This window comes from Poecilia reticulata, chromosome 15 (assembly GCF_904066995.2).
Source record: "Poecilia reticulata chromosome 15, P_reticulata-male-v2, whole genome shotgun sequence".
NCBI classification, from domain to species: Eukaryota; Metazoa; Chordata; class Actinopteri; order Cyprinodontiformes; family Poeciliidae; genus Poecilia; species Poecilia reticulata.
Genome location: NC_088844.1, coordinates 22,103,113 through 22,128,248, shown reverse-complemented (window position 1 = coordinate 22,128,248; position 25,136 = coordinate 22,103,113). Strand labels below are relative to the sequence as shown.

Below are 25,136 nucleotides of genomic sequence, written 5' to 3'. Positions count from 1 at the left end.
TGCTCAAGACTCCAAACGAAGCTAACAGCTAAAAGCTGCAGATATGACTAATATCTCATTGACACGGTTTGTAACACTTAATCCAGACCAACTGATCTACTGATATAGATGAGCTGCCTCAGTAAAGTTGCTCTACCTGACATGTCTGTTAGCTTTACTAGTTTTTGCTAAATTAGACATGAGTCTTAAATGACCACAGCAACTTCTTCCACATGTCAGTGTCTCCTAAAGAACTTACACCAAACTTTAACTGTAATTTCTTAAGGCTTTCTGTCAACAATGACTTTATTCTTCCCATTGTTTTATAAAGACCAGGTTTCTAAAATGCAAACTATTAATTATATATCAACAGTGTCTCCCATCTCTAAAGTAACCATGGGCCTCTTGGCTGCTTCTCTGACTGATGCTGTCCTTATCACTTCAGGTGAACAGGTGTAGGAGACTCAGCAAACATGTAGTCCTCTGGTGGACAGGCATATTGTTTGCAATATTATTGGTCTTCTAAAGTGCACTTTATTTTATTTAGGGGCATATAGGAGTAACAGGAGTCAAATTTAAATGTATGCCACACAAGTAAGATTTTCTTTCATGAATTAATCATTTTTTCTTTAATGATTTGTAACATAACAAAATGTGCAAACATACTTTTCCAATGCAATGCATACGATCCCAGAGCAGTAATATTTTCAGTCAGAACATAATACAGTGACTTTAAATGACATTCTGATTCTATTAGCTTTGAAATTTAGAGTTGAGATGGTTAGGGACAGCAGAGGTCGGATAAAGAAGGAAGTTACGTTGATCAAATATTAATAAATGAGCTTTTTACCAACATAACAGTGGTAAAAAAATGTGTGTTGAAATTACATGGAGATGGGAGATATTAGACGGCGACCCAAACAGAGCGACCCAAAGGAAAGTTAGCAGAACCTGTGTGGCAGAAACTGCCATTAGAGCATTCCTATTCTTGCAGCATAAAGTTCAGACATGCAGCTGCATTCCAAACAAGTTCCTCTGAGCGCTACCTTCACGTCTGTCACTTCTGGGAATCTGACTTGCTCTTCAGAAGCAATAAGTCAGCTGAAAAGCTTGGGGAAAAAAATTCACTAGCATATTTTTCGTCACACCAGCCTGTTTAGTCATGCACATGTTTCAGTTTACTTTGGAAAGCCACAACGTACACCACAGGAGCGGTTAGCACCATTTTACTAATGAACATCGCTCTCTTTATCCTAAAGGGAAACTAGTCAAAGTGCGGGCGGTCTATCACCAAGCAAACAGATAAGACTTTAGAAGGCAATTTTTTTTTATGTGCTTTATAAGAGTAAACAGTAGGTTTGATTTATGACACAGAAGTATATGATTCACCACAAAGCCTTCCTGCCGTGGAAACCAATAGCAACACTTGTTACAGCAGTAAAACTAGAAAGTTTTGCTCAGCAAAAACATTAACAGCCACTTTAAAGGTGTAAAAGTGTTGCCATTAGGCTGAGCTGGACTTTGACACAGAAACAGTTGGTGTTCGGCACAGTAAATATGACTACCAGCACTATAGCGGCATCTGCCCCTCTAACCGCTGAACTTCCCATTATATCCAGATAACATCATTGTGCTGTTTTATATCAGATCAAATGTGAACAGTCTGATTATTTTTTATTTATTTTTGTCCAAAGTGTCGACATCAGTCACTGCTTTGTTATAAGTAAGCAAAGCACATGGTAATGAGGTTGTTACACTCAATGACCAAACCCAAGCACCCAACAGGAAACAACATATACCAGGTCTTACAAATGCCTCAAACAGAACCTGGTTTGTGGCGGCTCTTCCTGTCGAACATCATCAACAACAACAGCTTTAGGTGGAGAGGGGGCAACATTTTACTAGCTGGGCTTAAAAGAGAATCTTGTATATAGTTTTTAATTGTTTGCTGAAATTAATTTACAAACAAACCTAATTTAAAAACAAAAAAAAGATTAAGTTTGAAGCATGACATTATAGCTTTGTTAACACAATAATCAACCAATGAAGATTAGTCTTTGCACTTTTACCAAGTAAAATCGATAATTTTCTCCTTAAAATTAAAATTTTAACAACTTTACATGTTTTAATTGATCTAAAATCTTAAATCAAACTGAACAGCGTTCTTATTTTCAATAACCACCTTTTTTTTTAGATCTATTGTTGGTGTTAAATTCAAGCATTAATAGGAGGCCACTGATAATTCAAGGGTCATAGGAAACAGCTTAGTTTGCTTGTGCCTTGGGCCCGCCATGACAGTGTCCGTCACATTTCTTTTACCACCATCTTCATGTCATTTAGTTGTCTTTTATTACAGCAACAGCAGCATTTGACGTGCAGAGTACAATTTCACAAGTAAGACTACTTTGAACGCCTGAAGTGAAACCATGAAAAGTGAAAATATTTAGCACCAAAGTCAGTTATACTCATGAATCGAGTCTGAAAGCATCTTACTGTTTCACATTCCTATACAGACATAGATTCATTCAGAAAAGGTTTGGGATGCATTTTACAAGTTAGAGTTCTGTTTCCTTTGAAACCATTTTTTTTTAATTGTAGGTACATTAAAAGCAAAAGTATTCATACTTCACATTTTGTCACACTACAACAACAAACCTCAACCTTATGGAATAGATAAACGCAAACTAATACATAATTGTGAAGAGGAAGAAAAAGGAAGCATAGTTTGTTTTTTCTTTATAGATATTTTTAAATGAGTGACATTCAAGGCACTTATTCCTATCTAAAATTCAGTGCAAGCAGATGCCTTTAAAAGTCACCTAATTAGTAAGCAGAGTCCGACTGTGTTTAATTTATCCGTTCTGGGAAAGCCTCAGAGGTTTGTTAAGTGGACATTAATGAATAATCATGAGGATCAAGTAGCACAACAGACAAGTCACGGATGATGTTGTGAAGAAGCTTAAAGCAGGATTAGGTTAAAACAAGCTTTGATCATATCACAGAGCTCTGTTCAATTCATCATTTGGAAATGGAATTAGGATCAATGCTACGAGACTTAATCAGAGAAGCAGCCATGGTAACTCTGGAGGAGCTGCTGAGATTCTCCATGCATTTTTTCCTCTCTTTCTTTCCTTCTTTTTTCCTCAGTTTTTAGTTACCACTTATTACTACTGTTGTTAGTAATGTTTGTGGCATCACCCGATAAAATGCAAAACAAGTGCAAACGGTATGAATACTTTTGCAATGGAATGCATGTACAGAATTATGTTTATTAGTACACATAATAAAAAAATACAATAACATAGAAGAGCTTTTCTTATAAAGTATTACATTCATGATACCCAAAACAGTAGGTCTAATTATAGTAAAAACATTTTATTTACATTTTGTCAACGTTTTTTTATTGAGTAAAATACATTAAAAAAAAAACCTGTATTCCATAATTTAAAAACAAATGAGGGTGATGTAAGTGCCAGCTCTGTTTAGCTTTTAATAACTAGAAGTTCCCTTTTACGCTGTATCGAAAGAGAAAACATTGAGGTAAACCAAGCGTGACATTTTCTGCTGAAGTTTTCAGACAACAGCAACAAAAAAAAAAAAAAAAAAAAAAAAAAAGAGGCTGAACCGAAACAGCTGAAGGAGGAAGTCACCTTTGGCAGTTTAGTAACAAGCACGTTGGTTTGTCATTCAACGGAACAGACCCATTCCGCTGCTAAACATGGCAAGAACTTCTGACGCAGACCTAAAGCCTCCTTCGAGCCAGAACGGACTGAAATGTGACGATTTGAGGAAAAACAGCTGTCACAGCAAGACAGAGGTTTGTCTGTTTATGCTTCACTGATGACAGTTGCTTATTATGGGGTAACTTTTTTCCCCTTACCTTGCGGGTCCGCCTGCTTAGGTGCGGCACGGTGTTCAGCACCTGATCGTATTCAGGTTATCTACCGGCGGTTGTGGTTGGGCTAAACTTTGTGACGTAACCCACAGTGTGTCGTACTTTATGTCAATTCTACATTTAAATTTTTTTTAAGTACGCAACAATTTAACTATACATAAATATAACGTAGAATTAATTCGTAATTTGTGTCGTTATATCTGTTCAACATAACTATTTATAAATAAGCTACATGTTTTAATGCAGCTTGTATTAACTACGCCGTCAGGTCTTGTAACAGTCATTATGCTGTTTGGTTCCTAGAGATGAGTAGGTATCGCCTCAAGGGGGCGCCTATTTCCTTTGTTGTTGCACTATTGTACAGAAGAAGAACTAGTCTTCCATTTTGTTGTAGAAGAGAACATTGGTGATGATGAGGTGCAGAGCGGTAAACTAACGTTACTTTTCTCATGTATGGAAATATAATGCTTAGTACCGTGGAGATCTGGCTGTATGTGGACGAAGTTAAATAAATTGAAAGCGTGGAATACTTCAAAAGTGCGTCCTGCTGTTTTGGGTTAGAGTGGCTAACCGCCACTGCTAACTCCTTCTCCAACCTCTCGCCGCACCGTCAGTCTCCGTCTTGGGAAACAATTATGAATTTGATATGGGATTTTTCAAGATTTTACTTCCGTATCACTTTTGGTTATTATTAAGATATTTACATACACTTTAAAAGAACACAGAACATAATTTTCTGTTTCTGTCTAACAATAAGTCAATTCAGTTCTAAAATACTTTTTGAATCATATTGAACGGAGATGCAGTGGGCCTGAAGGATCTCCAGTAGCAGTCAGTCTTGCAACAAATTTGAGGAGGCATCTGACTGCTGCTGTATGAGAATCGCATTGCTTTCATGACACGCTAACAGACCAATATAGAGGCAACAGAAGCCATGTTCCATGTCCCGGAGGCACTGCTGATCCACCTCATTTGTTTTTGCCTGTCCTCTTTAAATTTTTGTCTGTCCATGCGGTTAGAAAGAAAGCCAGGCAGAGAGACATTGTAGTCCAAGATATGATCTTTGCATATTATGATCAATGTTTTCACTGGCAAATATTGCTATTAAATGAGTCCATCAGAGGTTTCAACCACTGTAGGATATTTTAGAAATAGTTTAGTTTTTAGTGATGAGCAGAAAAAACAGATGGTTGCTCAATTCTGTAGGTTTAACAAAGTAGCCAACATGGCATTAAGGTTGATATTGTTTCTATAAGATGTTTTAATTAAGAATTGAAACTAAGCATTGCAAACTGAAACACTGTATTAAAAATATACTTTTCAGAAACATCCCACACTTTAGGCTTCCTCTCCTCACTGAGATGGGGCTGACTATTTATAGCATTTTTTGTTTGCAGTAAAGCAAAGTATGACAACCAACCTTGTTTTCCCTTGCAATTCATCATATAGCTAGATTTTCTTATCTGATCCACATTTCTATAGATATATATTTTGGATTTAACACAGTCCACTGAAACAGAAGTTTTTTTATTTTTAAATGTACAAACCAGATTTCAAAAAAGTTGGGACACTAAAATTGTGAATAAAAACTGAATGCAATGATGTGGAGGTGCCAACATCTAATATTTTATTCACAATAGAACACAAATCACAGATTAACAGTTTAAACTGAGAGAATGTATCATTTTAAGGGAAAAATATGTTGTTTCAAAATTTCATGATGTCAACAAATCCCAAAAAAGTTGGGACAAGGCCATTTTTACCACTGTGGCACTCAGACGTCTGGGGACAGAGGAGACCAGTTTCTCAAGTTTAGAAATAGGAATGCTCTCCCATTCATGTCTAATACAGGCCTCTAACTGTTCAATCATCTTGGGCCTTCTTTGTAGCACCTTCATCTGACCACAGAACAGTCCAGAAAATGGACAGAACAGTCCATTCTGTTCTGTCCATGAACAGAATGGACAGAACAGTCCATTCTGTTCTGTCCATTCTGTGTCCACTGGGCACTGTCCATTCAGTGCACTGGGCACTGGGCCAGTACACTCCTGGCCCAGTGCAAACGGCTGAGCTTGTGGAGCTTGCTTAGAAATGGCTTCCTCTTGCACTGTAGCGTTTCAGCTGGCAGTGGCGGATGGCACGGTGGGTTGTGTTCACTGACAATGCTTTCTGGAAGTATTCCTTGCCTTTATTTCCTTGACAGTGGCCTTCCTGTTTGAGGTGCAGCGACGTTTAAGGGCCCGGAGATCACGAGCATCCAGTAGAGTTTTATGGCCTTGACCCTTACACACAGCGATTGTGCCAACTTCTCTGAATCTTTTGATGATGTTATGCACGGTTGATGATGATAACTTAAAAGTCTTTGCTATTTTACGCTGGGTAACACCATTCTGGTATTGCTGCACTATCTTTCTGTGCAACAATGGTGGAGTTGGTGATCCTCTTACCATCTTGGCTTCAGAGAAGCACTGACGTGCTAAGAAGCTATTTTTATACCAATCATGTTGTCAATTGACCTAATTAGTGTTAATTGATCTTCCAGCTGTTTGTTATATGTTCAATTTCCTTTTTCCAGCCACGTATTGCTACTTGTCCCAACGTTTTTGGGATTTGTAGACACTGTGAAATTTTGATTCAACATATTTTTCCTTTAAAATGTTACATTTACTCAGATTATACTTTTGATCTGCCATCTATGTTCTATTACGAATAAAATATTGACATTTGCCATCTCCACGTCATTGAATTCAGTTTTTATCCACAATTTGTTTAGTGTCCCAACTTTTTTGGAATCCGGTTTGTACAAAAAAAAAAGTAAAAACAAAAGACCCTGAAATGATTCCTCTTTTCCCTTACATGCGTTGTATTTTTACAGAGGGTACAGTTCTTATACTTCCTCAAAAAGTCCTCTTTACTTTCTGTACTATCCATTTGTAGCTTCCTCTAAATATAAAAAGTTTTCGGTGCTTGAATTGAGACTCAAGAGAGACGTTAGACTACAACAGTTGATGTGTGACTAATTTGTTTTCAATGTAAGTGAGTGCAGAACTTCACAGTGCTCTAGCTATGCAACGATGTCATTGCATTGTCAAGAGTTGTATGTCAAAGAAATAAGATTATGTGCAACTTGGTTCAAAACAGCAGCTCAACGTTACTTAGGAGGCCAATCCCTCTTCTTTTAATAGAAACATAGAATAAGGTTTCCAACAATTCTAAGACATACATGAGTATAAACTATCCAGAAGAAACCCCTGTAAAGTCGAGCTAGTTATGATATGGAAAAATAAAAACGATAGTTGTTTGAGCAAATGAAGCACTGAGTGTTTGGTTTTATAAACCAGCCTTGTGAAAAAGACTGAAAGAAAAAATACATCAAACTACATCTTGGGGTTGTTTATTGTAAAGTTAGCATTTTATATGCTTGTTACTACGGTCCACAAAAGCAGATGAAAAGCTGCATTTGAGAGAACATTGCAACTAGTTTCACAACAACCAATCAAGGGATTGGCTCACAGATTTGGTGATACACACGTAATAAAGGCCTTTTAACTCTCTTAATCACAGTATTCTTTGTTATTATTGTTATTTCACGCTGCTGTGTAACATTTTGACAGACATTTACAGCAGCTATTAGTGGTTTTGGAACAGCACTGATTTTGTTGCTATAAACAGCACCTTCCAAAGTGGCGGAAAACAAACACATTGAGATATAATTGTTTTTAACAAAGTCCCAGGTGGTACTGTTGTTGGAAATAGATACCCCTAGAAATAAAATAGCTTCATTAATCAACATGATGTGACACATAGACCCCGTGGCACTGGCTCAAAGTTAAAGGAGATGCGTGTTCTTCTTTGTTAGTCAGCAAATGGCTATAGCTACGACCAAACTTTGCCATACATGAAGTCAGGGCAATATTTTTAAAGATTTGAACAAATGGATGTGACAAAGAGGAGCTGTGCATGTCTTACCATGGGTGCTTGTCATTAGGGAGCCTGGACTTTGGAATGTCATTCGTTTGGTATGTTAGAGATCAGTTGAACAAAACCAGAGAGTATTTCAGAAACGCATAACTAACAGCTTAGCTCCAGGGAGAAGAAATACTCTTCATAGCAACTCTAACATAGATTTATGCAACAGCTTGAATAAACGTGCTGTTATGGAGACTTTTCGTAACTCATTATCTCTAAGATGGAGCTCCTCAGGGGAGTTTTTCCACCAAACCTGTTCCAGTCGTAAACCAATGCCAGTGCTGGCATGCCATCAGTTCAGTTTTTCGACTTCTTTTTTCTTTCTTATATTAGTTTGTTCTTTTTTCCAGCCTGACTCTTGAAACACAGGTGTCTGCAAAATTTGAGATTGAAGCGCAGTAGAGCGAACCACTGGGACGACGGGAAGGAATGGGGCATCAAGTGGGAGACTTTAGGAAATGAATCTTTTTCTAGAACAAATTTGTTTCTTCTGTATTTATTCACACATGTCTAGTTAAATATGTCACAATTAATTAGAAAAACCGAGTCAGATTTTTTTGGGTGCCCTCCTGGTCATGCACAATGTGTTATGCATGTGGGCGGAGCAATGGTTCTTCTCAGGACCTACTGTTAGTTATGCCAGGGTGAAGAACTGCCCTCATCAGGGATTCAAATAAAATGTGGCTAAATTTTATTTTATTCTAATATTCTTGAGTTATTTCTGCATTTAACCTTCCTAGAGAAAAGTTAAATGGAATGAAACACAAATGTCAGCATGAATAAGGGTTGAGATTAGTATTAGCTGGCTATCCCTTATCTTTTTATTGCTTAGTTTGAGATCACCCATCTGGCACTTGAAGTAGGTCATTGCAACACATAGAGTCATTGTTTTCCACTGAATCTAATTCAGTTCTGAATCACTGCAGGTCTTTTTACCACCATGCAACATTAATAAATACCACTTAAAAAAATAAAAACTTAGATTTGTCGTTGCAGAACTGCCTGTGGATGCTGAGCATACATTAGCTGGTGTTATAAAGATATCAGCTTGCAAGGATACAGGGAAAACATTGTAATTGATGTCGTTAAACTATCCCTGCTCTGTGATTCTTTACGCATGCTCATAATACAATGGCGTTGAAAGCATATATTTACTGACAGAGGTGCACTTAATGCCGTAAAGTTGTGGTTCTAAGTTGACTCTCCGGCCTTTAAAAAAAATTTATATTTGTGTGTATGTTTTTTTTCTTCTATTTTTATCTCTTTTAGATCCCACGCATGATACCACGGTCATCTTGGGGGCTCTTTCCCATTTTGAAGTGTGACCAATAGAAAAATGTCCCTGCAGTGTAGTTATTTTTGTAGAAACTTTGCCTTGGCCATGATTATTTTTTGCTTTGTGCATTTTAAGAACTTGTAAAAAGCATGTAGGGCATGAAAGTCAAGAAACTGCAAAGTGGCCTGATGAGACGAGCACAACAGCAACCCGAGGCTGCATAAATTATCCGGCTTTCATTGCCATTCTGTCCTGTATTTGCATTCCTTTAAATGGACAAAGGGCGTGGCTCCCTTTGCTGTACAAATAATCTGATTGTATGTCGATGCGTAGATAATAAAGGTTAGTCACATGAATAGTTGCTTACAGTATGAAACTGGTCAATAGTTTCAGGTTTTTCCTGAAAAGTCACTCATAGGGGAGAGTTTTCTAAAACTACTCATGTTGAACTAAATCATCTTCGTTCTCTTTCACATGAAATATTACAATGCATTTCTAACTGTTGGCACACAGAGATCCCCAATGCCGGGTCTTTCAAAATTAGTCTCATAATTACAGGTTTCAGTGTCTGTTTCATCCAGGTTATTTGAAATGCTAACCACAATTATTTTTTTATATTAAACTGAACTGCATTTGTTACTACAAATGTTTGTTTTGCTCCCGTCCGGAATGCAAAAGCGCTCATGTTGCTCTCTCGTTAAATAGAAAAATGGCCCACAGACCGGCGTCGGCTCCAGGCAGCTCAGCCATGACACGTTTGAACAACCACCCATGTATGTGGCGGTGATGACGTACGTGGGTTATGGGATTGGCACCCTGTTTGGTTACCTCAGAGACTTCCTCCGAGCTGTGGGCCTGGAGAAGTGCCATGTTGCCCAGGAAAGAGAGGAACAGAAGGTAGGTACAACGTAAAAAAAACATGCATTCGGCACACTCCCAGGCATTTTGTATGATTAGACACATACCACACACCCAAGCTTGCAGACACCATCAGTACGTTTTGTTTTCCCCAATTATTTCCATTTTTCCCTTAAGCAGTGCCTCTTCTTTCTTCCCTTGTGTTTCTCCGCACTTCTGTATAACGTTGCCATGGGTGAAACGGAACACCAAAGAGAATATGTGTTGAAGATCTAATTAAATCTCAGAGGATTCAAGCTCTCTGTTACTTTGTTTCAGATTTCATATTATGTCTCTTCAGTGAAGGTTAAATTAGAAAATACTTTGTCTTCAACATGTTTTGTGCTTTATGGGTTGGCAGGCACAATGAAGTATTATCTTGACAGCGTAGTCAGCCAAAAAAAGTCATGATTTCATTTTATTAAGGATGTTCAGGATATTCTCGAATAATCTTGATGAAAAAGCTTAGCTTTGTCATTGGATTAAGGTGAGTAATTATTCAAATTTAATGACATTACATTATAAAGGCTCTGATTATCGTACAAGTACAAGAACTTGTAAAAAGCAAATTGTTAAAATGTACAATTTGCCTCGACAAAAAAAAAAAAACAAAAAAAAAAAAAAAAAACCTGGTTCTGACTCATTGTGAAGTTAACTAATTTGTTTTTATTGCCAGGATTTCACTCCCCTTTACCAGGATTTTGAAAATTTTTACACTCGAAACTTATACATGCGAGTACGGGACAACTGGAACCGTCCCATATGCAGTCTCCCAGGCCCTACCTTCAACTTGATGGAAAGGGTGTCTGATGACTACAACTGGACATTCAGGTATTGTAACCCAACCATTTCTAATTGTAACTTTTAGCACCTCGGCTGTGTTGCGTGTGGAGTAGGACAGCTGCAGAAAGGAGCACACAACTCTAAAATGCACATATGGAGGTTTCGAGGAGACTGAGGAAAGTTGGGTTCTTCGGGCTTTGAAATGTATTCATCATACTGTCAAAGCTTGTAATATAAGTTTTGTATATAATTTTTAAAGTGCTGCAGTAAAATGAATGCTTCGCAGTGCACTGCATCTGTACAGGAATCCCCCACAAGGAACCTTGTCTTACTGCTGGTAAAAACATGGATCCCGTTTCCCCCTGTAAAGCAAGGCTGAAGCTGATGGTGCAATAATCTCTCACATTTATAGGGAAAGCCTGCATCGTGTGAGGAAACATAATGAGACAAATGTAACACCTTTCCTGGAGTCACTGCAATATTATGGTCATGCAAGCAGCAGGTGAACAAAACATCAGTAGGATGTATATTGAACTTAGATTACGGTAGAGAACAAAAAATTTAAAGCAATGCTACTTGCAGTGTGACGCCTTTCTTGAAAACCAGTGTGAGTGCTATTGATTTTCAGAAGTATTAATGCGCGATCAAACTTTGCTTTCACTGATTAGAATTTTTTTTCCCTCCAGTTTCTGGTTAAGTTTTCACTGATAACTCATTATTGCCCTTAATTTTGAACTGCTCTATAAATTATGCCAAAATCCGGTGAAGTTACAAAATTCTTAAATATCCTGGAGACTTGAGGCAATCTTTGCACAGATGTATACATCAACGCTGAATGACTTAGACAGTAGGTGAACAATATGTTCCTGCATACAACACTCTGTGTGCGGGATTATGTTGTGCATAGAAACATTGTGATTCATACCCAGATGACTTCAGTGCGTGGGAGCATCTCAAAACCAATAAGACTTGCGGGGACAATCTAAAGATCATTTTCTAGGCCTAACCTAAGGGATATACTGTTTTCTGAAACCAGCTGCCACAAAGTACTTTTAGGACACTTGCACAACATGTGTTTTGTATTTTTTTTTGACTACATATAACCACCATCATGTCAGGTGTTCACTCTTTCCTTGTCAGTGTATATAGCCTTTAAGTTCAGTGTGCATCCATGTCTTTATTATTAGTAAGTTATCCTAAATTAACTTACATGTAGATTTTTTTTTCTCCAAATATTTCACACCAAGAATATCAGCAAATAAACCATATGCAGATATGGTTTTGAGTTTCTGGACCACAATTGATATTCCTTGGCGCTGCGCAGCAGGGTCAGGGAATGTGTTATGAAAAAGAAAATGAGCAGAGCCACAGGGAAGGAAAGTGATATTATGAATCTGTGAAGAGGTAAGCGTGGATTACATGTTTAAAGAGGTTTAATGTGACTGTAAGATATGGGGAAGCCTGCTCGACTTTTGTGGAGAAGTGTGGTGAATTGGCAAAATGGTATGAAGCACAGTGGAAAAAGTAGGTCGGCTGATAAACTCCTTCTGTTCTTTGAAAGAAGAACTTTAACTACTTTAAAACTGGACAGGTAAACTTGGGCCATGTTTCCTACCACTTCCTCATCGTATTCACATGCATAAGAGATCCAATGTTATCTGCATATTCGCTCTCCAAAAATATATAAATTCACTGCCTTTTAGTTTAAAGTATAGTTGTTTGGATTCCATTTCTTGCTACTGAACAGCACATTTATAGCTGTTGTGCAGTTTATTGGGAGGTTATTTATGTTTGTGTGTGTGTGTGTGCGCGGGCGCGCATGTGTGTGTGTGCATACCAGAAGAACAATGACACACTAACTGAGACAAACATAAATCTTCACAGGTTTACTGGGAGGACAATACATAATGTCATCAACATGGGCTCATACAACTACCTCGGCTTCGCAGAGAACAACGAAGATTTCCTGAAAACTGTGGCAGAGAAGGTGCGGCAGTACGGGGCTGGTGTCTGCAGCACAAGACAGGAAATTGGTACGTTTGCGGTCAATGTTTAACAGATAAAAGAGATTGTTTTCCACTTGTTGCTTTGAGCTCAGTTTCACAAAGCTTTTCATTCGATTTGAAGTAATGTCCACTGTATAAATCATAGTAGGAACGGCGTTTGTTTTTATGTGATGGGGGAATTGACTTTTGTGCATTTTCTGTTGAAACTGCCTGTCATAATGCACAGTGATATACTTCATGTGTTGTTTTCTAATATCTCTGATGATTATAGCATACAGCTATTGACAAAAAAAAACGTTTTTTTTTTTTCTGGAAGTTGGGATGAGGCATAAAATTACTAGTAGTATGGAAATGTGCTAGAATTTGCACTCCTGGACCAGAGACAATGTCAGAATCGTTTCACCTGGACTAAGGTGAAAAATGACATGACTGTTGCTTAGGGGTCTTTCATTAACTCTCAAGTCAGCCAGAAAATGTCTAGAGCACTTCATGCTGCTGCTCTGTCCCCTTTTCAAATGAAAGTAAATTTTACCATTCATTTGGGAATCAAGACCCCAGAGTATTGAGGAAGAGTAGAGAGAGGCAAAAAAACCATCCAAGTTGCTCGAGTTACTTGATGCTCAACATATCAAATCACAGTTATTGCAACATCTATGCATGCAACACTGCAATCACAAAGGACTGCTTAGATGCATTGATAGATCAATAAATTTCATGTGTCATGCATGCAACCCTACATGCTAATAGCATACCTGGCCTCGCAGATAGATTTTCATTGGCTGAGATACTAAAGGTCATGAAGAGTGGTGGGGACATTGTGATGAAGGAAAAGAAAGAAAAGTGTCAGGAAAATGTGGGTTAATCATCAATATTATCATTTCTAACTTCAGCAATTATGTCACAATGTTTTCCTGACAATGCTGACTTTGTTTATCTGCTCGAAAGCAAGTAGAGCCATTTACCAGGATATATTAGAGCACTTCCTGCTTCCTTCTGGTGACCAGCTGAGTGAATATATTTATTTAATTTTCCAGCACAACCCAACACTTTCCCACACTTGATGTACCACTTCCTGTTTTAGCTTAGTCAGTTTTTATGTGTCCCATCTGGCCGTGAGGCATTCAGAATCGTACACACAGAAGTACAAGATTTACTTTCACAAGTGGAGCATTATAGTTTTCACTATAATGCATCACTAGTTATATTTATGTAAAATACCTCAATTAGACATTGCTTTTGGTTTATTAAAAAAAAATGGATACAATAACGACAAACATACATCATTGAAAAGTACGCTGTACTAATTAATACAATATGTATTTAGCTGTAACTGTAGCCCAACATGAAGTGTATCTGTAAACACCTGAATCCAAACATCTGTCAGTGTGTGTGTTGTTTAGACTCAATAGCAGAAATTGCTCTTAGAAGCAACATAGTTCGAGTGATAAAAGTTTATTTTACAGCATAAAGTAATGGTCTGAGCAGAAGTCCATACGGTGTCCTATGAAGGGCAGCGGCCGTACTTGACAGACCCGTCAGATTTGGCTGAAGGTGTGTAATGATATTTCTAAGGAATACTAAAGGAAGTTATTGTTTGTCCTGTGGAGCATGTTGGGCTTGTGTTAACTCTGTCCCAGTAGAGACATGAGGGATTGTATCTCTGAAAAAAGGGAAGCCCACCATAAAAGTGATGCAAGAGGGGAGCAGAATTGCCAATCAGTGCTGACAGAGTCAGCATTTGTTCTCATCCCGTGTGCTTAATGAGCTTGATTTACATCAGAGACCACCATGAACAGCTAAACAGCTAAGTAAGAAAAGAGGAACTGTCACAATGCTGAGCTTAATCCCACATCCTCAATTAGCCTATAAACCTACTTAATCTAAGCCAAGATGATCTTCAGACACCAGACTCAACTATTCAGATGACAAGGGCGCTGTCAAAGCAACCTGAGTCTCTTTAATTCCTCATCAGAGGCACAAGCTCCATGCCACACCACACCGATGCAGTAATTCCTGCAAAAGGAGGGCCAACCAAGTATTGATATACTTTACAGTACACACAGATACTTTTCAGTGGGCTGATATTTCTATGTTGAAATAGTCGAAATTAACAGAAATAAATGCTTGACTGTATCACGCTGTGTGCCATCGATATATGAGTTTCACTTTTTAAAATGGGATACTAAAATGACCTTTCTGTTCATATTTTAATTTACTTAGAAGGACCTGTATATTTCCCCCGAGTTATACTGCCAGTTTAATTATCTGTCAGTAACTGTATTGTTGTATGAATTATTCAGCTTTTGTTCAATTATGTGCAGTGATAATCAGCAGAGATACATTTTGGTCCACAGAGGAGCCATGGAAGACATGTTACTGTAGATGAGCTGTCATAATTAAAAACCCTCAGGACTTTAAACAGGATGCAAATGCGATATACATACACGGACATGTTATAATAACAAGGATCAGAAAGTGGGATCTAATGAATTTTAAATGGTGTCTTATCTTTTGATCTTGAGCCCATCTTCTGATCAGATGCAAGTGGCAGCATGAAGCTCATTTCAGGCATATCTGTCTTGGAGCTTGGAACTCTAATGACTAGCAATCAGCTGTGTATTTCTGTCAAAACATTCGATGAGTGAACATCATGGATCTCATTGGTAAAGTTTTCTTCAGAAATGCACCTTTTTCCTCTCTCGTTATTGATGTTTTTAGAGTATGAAACCTCTGCTGCCAGGTAGTCGTGCATCTGCTGAGAGCGGGATTACAAAGTGGTGCGGGCACACAAGAGTCTGCGTATGTGGGAGTGTGTTTCGTGATGTCAGCAGTTTGACAGTGAAAAACAACAAGCAATGTTTGTCAGTTCACCACTCCCTTATCCCCCCAGCCCCCAAAACAATCCATTATTCATTTTCTTGATTTATTTATATGTTTATTTCTCTTTCCAAATTGGACTGTTTTAGTCTGGGTTTCTAATGGGCTCTTCAGCTGCCTTGAGTGAGCGGGTTATGCAAAAACAAGCATTTGTCTCATGAGACCATATATGAAGTAAATATTTAAAAACCCTGGTGTCTCTTTAAGATCTGTCGTGATGCCATCACAGCCATAGCAATTTGTAGCAGACTGAAAAACCTAGATCTTTTAGAGGCTGTGTTATAGTTATAAAAAAAAAGAAACAACAACTTAACAGGATATATATTTTAAAATAAGCACCATTCACTCTGATGATCTAATTTCCATTTAACATTCAGATTCAACATGTTTTTTTGTTTTTTTTTTAAATGATCTCCTGTCTTGAGATTAATTGCAGTTTAACTTGAAGTCTTGGTCAACCTGTAATTATTGGAACAAAATGTATTCACTCAAGTAAATTTTAATGAAAAACCAGAACATTTTAATGTTCTGGTTTTTAATATTAGGGGTGCACAGGGAGTGTCTCTAGTTGGACACAAAGTGCAATAAAGGCAAACCGAACATTCAAAGACTAACATTACTGGTTGGTCCTCTTTTTCCTGCAATCATTAACTTACTGTTTGTCAAATATTCTCACATAGCAAGCATTGTAATTAATCACTTATTACTAATAAGGGAATTATTGGGTTTCAGACACAGATATTTCGGCACAACTGGTGCAAATGTTTTAAAAAAACAAACAATTGAAATTAATTAATCTTTTAGTGCAGTGGCATAATCTCACACAGAAAAAAATGTCATTATTGCACATTTATCGCATCACAATCAAACAAAGTTGCAGTATCAATGTGTAGCCCGAAGTACATTCATTCAATGCAGATAAATTCTGGCTATAGACTTGGTAGTACTGTGCCTTTTGAAGTACATTCATCTTTAGCATTTTGTATTTATCTATTTTGAAAGTGTGTCAATTTCTAAAACAAATTAGGTATATTAGAAAAAACAGCTTATTCTGCTACACCATCTGAAAGATTATAGGAGAAGACTAAGTGCTCTCTTATTGGCACTTGAGTAATTTAGATTATCAACATTTGAGCCATCTGGGATTTTGTAAAGATATTATTTCTTAACATGGGATTTTTAACCCCCATTAAGTATCCATCCATCCATTTTCTTGACACCCTTGTCCCTTGGTGGAGTCGGGAGGGTTTGCTGGTGCCTATCTCCAGCTAACGTTCCGGGGTCACCCTGGACAGGTCGCCAGGCTGTCGCAGAGACACACAACCATGCACGTACACACTCACACATAGGGGCAATTTGGAGAGGCCAATTAACCTGACAGTCATGTTTTTGGACTGTGGGAGGAAGCCGGAGGACCTGGAGAAAACCCACGCATGCACAGGGAGAACATGCAAACTCCATGCAGAAAGACCGGGGCCGGGAATCAAACCCAGAACCTTCTTGCTGCAAGGCAACAGCTCTACCAACTGTGCCACTGTGCAGCCCCCCCATTAAGTAATTTTAGCTAAATTAACATTTTTATTTTTCTCCTCTTCCAGTTAAAGATAATGTTTAGATGTTTAGATTTTTTTACTCTTAATGTGCCAATAGATGTGGCAAGCACTGTATTGGTGAAATATATAAAAAAGTGTACCTATGCAATAGCGTATTGTTGAATACGCTATTGAAATAATTTATATTTAAATAACTAGCTCTTTTTATGCTTATAAATGCTTTAGAGAAAGCTTGGGTCCTATGTAAGTAATGACGAAAACAGGCAGGAAGGATTTATATCTACAGTTCCAATATTTAGTGTTCTCACTAAATATGATGATGATCTTGCTAAAACAGGCAAAGGAAGACTTAAAAAAAAAAGATGTAGGCATCATCTCATTTCATCTAACCAAAGCAGGATGAGCTACATCTAATCACTCTCTTTCACCTGAAGAGTATCTAGATCTAAAGGCAGCTTCTGAAGGTTAAAATATCAATAAGAAGGCTGGGCGCACCTATGAAGACACTGCCAGGGGAAATGTTCCTTAAAGAGCGCAAATGCCAGTGCAGTCTGATTAAAAACGCTACACGTGCCAGCAGGGCCTGTGTGCTCATGCGGTCGAGGAAATGTAAGAATCGATCTAGCTGGCTCATCGTCCTGAGAGCACTGAACGGGAGTCACTATAAAGACAGAGCTGCTTCACTTCATTACAGTTTTATGCCCATCACTCAGATTTTCATTTTCCCGGCCTGCCTAAAAACATCTGTCTGCGTAAGTATTTAATGCCCGCCCTCTGTCGTAATGACCCATATTGACTTTGACTGTAATGATTAGTATGCAATGTATATACAATGAAGGCCCCGTTTTCATATGAAAGGTCACGTCGTGGAAATTTTGTGTTATTACTATTCATCAGATTTTATATTCCCTCTGCAGAAAGTCGGCTGTGTTATTACTTGTCAATGCAAATGTAACAACACGTGCCGAGTGTATTAGAATGGATTCCATGCTTTGGAGATTTATATCATGCATGCAGAATATGCGGTGCTGTGCGGAAGCATTTACATTCCTTAGATTTATGTTTTAGCACATACATACACATAGTACAAGCTTGAATGTATTTTATTGGAGTTTCCATGCAGACCAATACGAAGGGGTTCATAATTATGGAGTGGAAAGAAAAGGATGTAGATTTAGTTTTTTTATACTTGTTGTTCTGCTGGAACTCAAACCTCCAACACAGTTTTGGGTCGCCTGCAGCCTCTAGCAGGTTTTCCTCCTGTTAGGACCTGTATTTAGCACCATCCATCTTCCGAAAGGTTATATTCTGGTCTCATCTGGCCAGAGATTACACTTTCACATGTCTGCTGTTATATCTACGTGGCTAGGGGGCAAACTGCAGATGCGTCTGACTTTCTTCTTCTCTCCTCTCTTTCATAAAAGGCCAGGTTTGTGGAGTCCGCAACTAAAATTGGTCTTGTCAGCAGATTCTCCCACCTGATCTCTAAATCCCTGCAGCTCCTCCATTGTTACCTTAGGCTACTTGACTGCTTCTCTATCAGGCCATCCGTCTCCAACTCAAGTCCTCGAGAGCTACTGTTCTGCAACTTTTGAGAGCATCTCTGCTCCAACACACCTGAATGAAATAAATGGCTCGTTATCAGCTCTCTGCAGAGCTGAAGGACGTGCTGACGAGGGAGTTCACTCATTTGATTCAGGAGTGGAGAAGAAGAATAGTTGCAGGATAGTAGTTCTCGAGGCCTGGAGCTGCAGGCTCCTGGTTTGGGTGAATGACCCTGGCATGGTAGCTTTGCAGTTTTGCCATTTCCACAGCATCGATAGAAAGTTATTTTTTACATGTTCAAAAGCTTGGGATATTGTTTTATAACCGGTTGCTGTCTTCCTTGGTCTTCGTGATGCCGTTTGTCTCATGTTGTCTAACAAATCTATATGGACTTCACATACCAGCTGGATTTATACGGAGAAGAAATAATACACATTTTTATTTATGTAATTTTTATTTATGTAACATCTGCCGGCAGTGGTGCTGGGTTTTATTTGTGGTAATCAGTAAAGGGGCCTGAATCCATACGCACGCTGCAATTTTTTTGAGTTTTAATTTTCCTTCAACTGCTTAATTATTCACTACTTTGTGTTGGTCTGTCACATAAAATCTGATTAAAATCCATTGAGGTTTGTGGTTGTAATGTGGCAAAATAAGAAAAAGTTCAAGGGGTATGAATACTTTTTCTAGGCGCTGCAGCACAATTAAAGTCCAGTTTATAGAGAGGGCTGCATCTTGACCCTGAAACTTTAATTGTTCTATTTAACAGATGGCCACAAAGGCAGATACCAAGACAAAAAAAAAATCTTATTTTGTTCACAAAATGAAAGAAACACAATGTCAGATGGCACATTAGCACAAAAATGAATTCTGGTCCCCACCTGCCATATTGGTTTATCACCAACTGTTTCAGCCTCATATTGTCCAACAGAATCATTTTAGACCTTGCGAGACCTGCTCCGATATTACCTTGGATAAAAAAAAATAAAAAAAAGATCAGGGGAACTAAATTCCAAGTTTGTCACATCATAGATCTATAGGAATTGAATTTAATCTCTGGAGTGTGAGTGCTGATCCAGAGGTTTGTGTCTTATGTTTTTTATCAGGAGACTATTACTGTCTGTCAGAATGTTAGAATGGATGACGAGAAAAAAGATCAACAAGAACCTAAAGGAATAAATCACTCTCTGATGATAGCAACATGCACAAACATTTCTTCTTGTAGCCATGATCTTTTACTTTTGGCCACTACCCAGAGGTCGTGACCGTAGTTAATTGCAGCAACGCAAACACCGTGCCAATCTGTGCCAATCTGCCTATCAATCATGAATGTAGCAACAGATGACAAACAGAAAAATGTGGGAAAGGTTGATTGAGCCCAACCAAGAATATTTATCGATGATATCAACATTGCATAATTTCCTGAGATGCAGACCTCATCCAAGGTGAAAGATTGTTTTCTTTTTGTGTGATTTCCATCTTGCAGGTAACCTGAAGATTCATGAGGAGCTGGAGCAACTCGTGGCCGATTTCATTGGGGTCGAGTCCTCCATGATTTTCGGGATGGGCTTTGCAACAAACTCAATGAACATCCCAGCTCTTGTGGGGAAGGTACACGATTCCCCACACATTCCCCCACTCGCTGAATGAAGGAAACCCAATAGCAATAAAGGCGCAATTTGCAAAGCACGGCAGATATTAATATAATTAGTTGAGCTTTTGTTTCCTTCTTGCATATGCTCCAAATTATTAAAAGAAAACCTACAACCGCTAAATATTCCTGACCACCTCACTTAATTAAAGTTTTAATTAAACCTTGTCGTAGCCAGAATAAGAAGGTTCTGGGCATACATGACTGCTTCCAGGCAGGCAGACAAGCAAGGGCAGTTTTTATGAGCACTACTTAAGGGTCTGACTACCCATAATCTGGCCTCTTGGCACACCCGCCTGCTTCAAGTGGAGCTGACAGAAACCGGCGGCAACATGAAGCAGGAGTAGCTGCGATTCAGCTGGACAGGAAGAAAAGGAGGGTTGACGGTTTTAAGTGATGAGAGCAGGCTCGTTTTATGCAGCTGAAGAGGTGCAGCAACCCCTTTGGGCTGCAGCGCTGACGCTAACCCGGTGACGTCTAGGGGTCAGGCCTCGCTGCCAGCTCCGTCCTACAGGGACGGGGTGAGCTCGGACAGGCCTCTCCGTGCAGGCGGAGCCACATTAGAGTGACAGCTGTTGGTGGACCAGCTTGACCCCGGGCCATGCTGAGCGTATCTGTCACCGTGCTGGTGTCAACACAAAGATCCCCCCCCCACCCGCCTCTTACAAGATTATTCCGATTAATGCAGTCAATTGCTCAGAGCTTCTGTGTTATATATGCTAATGCTCCGGAGAGAATTTGATGGGACAACTGAATTCATTTGCATGCTGATTTTTATAGCATATGAAGCATCACACTGTCCAAGTAAAAATTATAACAGATGAGCTGGTAAAAATTTTATCAGACATCAAAAGGAGGGGACATTTGTAGACGATTTCTATCCCTTCTGGGACATAAAAAGAGTGTGATTAAGGCATAAATGGGGGAAGGAGAAGAAGAGGAATGAGTTGACGGGTAATTGGCCATGTGAATCCTTTTTATTCGAAAAAGCACATTTGCATAACAGGATTGCTTTTTTATGCTAAAACTCATAAAAACCAAGAAATCTCTTAAGGAACAGATGCATTACGTCGTTCACATGGTTGCAATTTTCACCCGATAAATAGTTGCCGGTTAACTGTTGTTTGTTTTATGCAACTGAATGAAAGACTCATCCTGCTCTTATCAATAATCAGTCATTAAAATCAGGTTTACAATGAAATTTCATAAGATATTTTATTCCAGGCTTCATATTGTGAAAATTAAGCTGGAACTGAAAAGCCTTTCTTTTTTTGTGTGTGTGTGTAAGTTGTAGCTTTTTTTCTGGTTTCCAGGGATGTTTGATAGTAAGCGATGAGCTCAACCACACATCTCTAATCTTGGGAGCCAGACTGTCAGGAGCTACAATCCGGGTGTTCAAACACAACAGTAAGTTCATCGGCTGTCTCTTTTTATTTATTGCACAATTCGTAAGAGGTGAGATCCAAATTGCAATTCAAGACTCAGTCCTTGTGTGTTTATCACTGAGAGCAAACTTACTTTGACTTGAACCATTTTTACGTCAGAAAAAAAGCTTGAGCTTCTCCTTGCAGCGCTGCAAACTGCATCTTCTTGGTTATTTTCTGCTGTTCCCTAATTTTCTTTCACAGGATTTGCAGATTTAGAGAATAGTATTATATTTGCATTTCATATTAGTATGTTGGGAGTTATGAAGAGTTTTTTTACCAACCAGCAAAAATATCACAATTTTTATGCAGCGAGCTCCAAATCTGAACTGTTGAACACTTAAACCTTTCTGTAAACTGACCTCAAAACCACAAAGGTCACTATATATTATTGCTGTTAATATTTTAAGGAACAACACAAATTGGTACATTATTTTGAAGTGGAGGAAAACATTTTGCATGGTGTTTCAAACTTTCTAGCAAATTAATGTCTAAAGAGTGTGATTTACATTAATATTTACTCCCAACTGAGACAATACTCTGCAGACCCCAGAGTAGATACTCAAAGTTTTGTCCTTTTAGTCTCTAGGCCTTTCTAATACATTAATATACTTTATGTTTTTGGTTTTTTACCCTGTATTGAGCTCCATCCTTCCTCCTATTAAGTTTGAGCAGCATCTCTGTCCCTGCTAAAGAAAAACATCCCCATGCTGGATGCAGATGAATTTTTAATGTTTTGGTCTCAACCAGGGAACCTTCTTCCAGACGTTTGCCGTTTCCCCTACATTGCATGTAGCACCTGGAAGCATTCTGTCCATCATCAGTCCCGTCTCTGCATTTCTCAACTTCCCTCACAGTCTCCGTAGTCGTCCCACTTTCCCTCTTTCTAAGATCAAACCTGGATCTAACTGACCGCCTGTTACTGTATGTGCATGGCGATATCTTGGTCGGGTTCCAGCCGTTCTATGCTTTTTCCATTTTCACATTATAGATTCAACAGTGCTGCATTAGATGTCCAAAGCTTTGGACATTCTGCTTTAAAGTTCTGCCCAGCTTCCCCCCTGACCTGTCAGCTGTGTTCCGTTGTCTTCACGATGTTGTTTGTTCACTTGCGTTGTCTAACGAACCTCTGAGGCTTTCACAGACCAGCTGCATTTATACCGAGATTAACGTGCACACAGGTGGACTCTTAATTACTAATTAGGTGACCTCTGAGGGCAAGCTCGTTAAGAGTAAAATGAGCAGAATACAAAATACACCACACACTTTTGATGTTTTCGCCGTGCATCATTTTTCTTCCACTTTGCGCTGAGCTTCTACTTTGTGTTTGTCTGTCACATGAAACACATTGAACATTTTTGGGGTTTGAATATTTGGCAAGACATTGTATCTGTTTAGTTATGTTGTTTTACGTAAAGTTTGTTTTCTTAGAAAAAGAACAAACAAAACTGTGTACTGGAATCCCATCTATCTCAGGAACACCACCAACAGAACACCTTGACTGGGCTAGTCCTTCAGCAGCAAATGCATCCTGACAGGTGCAAGCTCAGTCAGTTATAGTTCCACCAATCAGACCCCCGAGGCCTGTCTAAAGGCAAAAAAGCCTCAGGCACCTGAACAGTGGACCGCTTCTTGCCAAAAAACCTTCAGCAGCGGACACTCAAGCCCTCATTTAGCTGAGTTACTTCTAAAATGGCTATAAAGTCACAAAAATATAGCCATGGTTTTACAATGTTAGTTACTGGTGCAAGTCCTGGCAATGTGCAATTGCATGTTCACAGCAGCTGAAATGTTTATGATTTGTATCTTAGCACAACCGGATCTTCAACAATAGAGGAAAACTGGTTTGTACAGTCCAGGTTTGTGCATCAGAAAGCATTTCTCCGTTTTATTTCTTGCTAGTTTTCTTAGTGATTTGCTGCATGTATGGATCTTTGCTTATTAAAAGTAAGCTTTAGATCCAGTTGGCTTAATGTAGCTTAAACCAAAAGTGATTACTGTAAAGTATTATTGTAGCAGCGTATAGATGTTTACTTGTTTGTGTGCATGTTCTGTAAAGAAGAAGATAAGCATCTAGTCACACAATGTCACATATCAGGTCAGAGCTTATCCTAATCAGAGTGATACTGTAAAATAATCTCTAGTCTGGTCTCCTCTACGTAGATTTTGAGTTGCGCCGGATGCATTCTGTTTTGTTGAGCTTCAGGAGGGGATAATAGCAGCAGCAGCAGCAGAGCATCTGCTGTCTCCTAAATGAACCTGTCTGCGTAGAGGCAGTAATATCGATCATCTAGACAGACTGTTGGCTTTGGCAGGGGCTTTTTTCTGCAGCTCATGGCTGGACTGAAGTTAGATTTTAAATACAAAAATTCAGGAGAATCACAGCTGGTCGATACTGCCATCTGCTGGATTGTCACAGGAGATCGTGAAAGCGTCCCCATATGGAGAAAGGACATTTTGGGAAATCACTCCCATGATGAGCAAAGATTTCTGTCACGATTTATATTAACTCATAGAAACGTTTTTCCTAGTATGCTTTTATATGTGTGTTATTATGACAGATACCTCACATCTGGAAGCGTGTCAGTAGTTGTATTAGTTGATAGGAATGTTTCGGTGTGTACCCCGAGTCTTGCTCCATGAAAATAGGCACCAGCCCCACTGTGACCTGGATAATAGATGGATGTGTACCGTTGTTGAATGTGTTTCTGTACAGCAATGCTCTTTGTATTCTTAAATCTACTTTAGAAGTGGTCTATACAGCAATAACAATCGTGTTATTGCTTTATTTGAATCTATTAGTATATGCCTCGCGAGAGTATTACCCCACAACTAATCTACAGCTTACAGCCACAAACCTGAATGTAAATTTATAAAGATTTTATGTGACAGAAAAGCGGCACATCATGTTGCACTAGAAGGAATCAAGCATGGTTTTAAATGGCTTCTACGTGGACGGAACACGTAGAAGCTTCTACAAAACAACCTTTAACCACAATTACAGCCATGAGTTTTTTTTAACAGGTTTAACAGTGGGAGTGGTGAGCACAGGATGTGCAGTGTTCTGTCACAACGTGTGTTTTTAAGAGTTTCAAAGTAAAAAGTTCAGTTTTAATCTCGTCTGATGAGTAGTCACACCGCCTTCAGAAGGGTGTGAATACATTTGTTATGCACTGTGTGAACCGTCCTGATACTGTATACTTTATTGGGCAGATTTTGTAATATTATTACATTTTTTTCCCTCTATATTTACCTTGTCTTAATTGTTCTTTGCCTGTGTG

At 38.7% G+C, this 25,136-nt stretch overlaps 1 protein-coding gene across 1 annotated transcript in view; it reads left to right on the top strand.

Moving 5' to 3' along the window:
• The first annotated feature begins 3,617 nt into the window (after positions 1-3,617).
• The window catches only part of sptlc3 (serine palmitoyltransferase, long chain base subunit 3), a 33,470-nt gene continuing 11,951 nt past the window's right edge, over positions 3,618-25,136 (top strand). The window contains exons 1-6 of the mRNA XM_008430207.3: positions 3,618-3,796; positions 9,825-10,016; positions 10,693-10,847; positions 12,684-12,832; positions 20,267-20,391; positions 21,745-21,838. Of these exons, the coding sequence (XP_008428429.2) occupies positions 3,698-3,796; positions 9,825-10,016; positions 10,693-10,847; positions 12,684-12,832; positions 20,267-20,391; positions 21,745-21,838 (814 nt within the window). The 5' untranslated portion in view covers positions 3,618-3,697. The remainder of the gene's footprint in view (positions 3,797-9,824; positions 10,017-10,692; positions 10,848-12,683; positions 12,833-20,266; positions 20,392-21,744; positions 21,839-25,136) is intronic.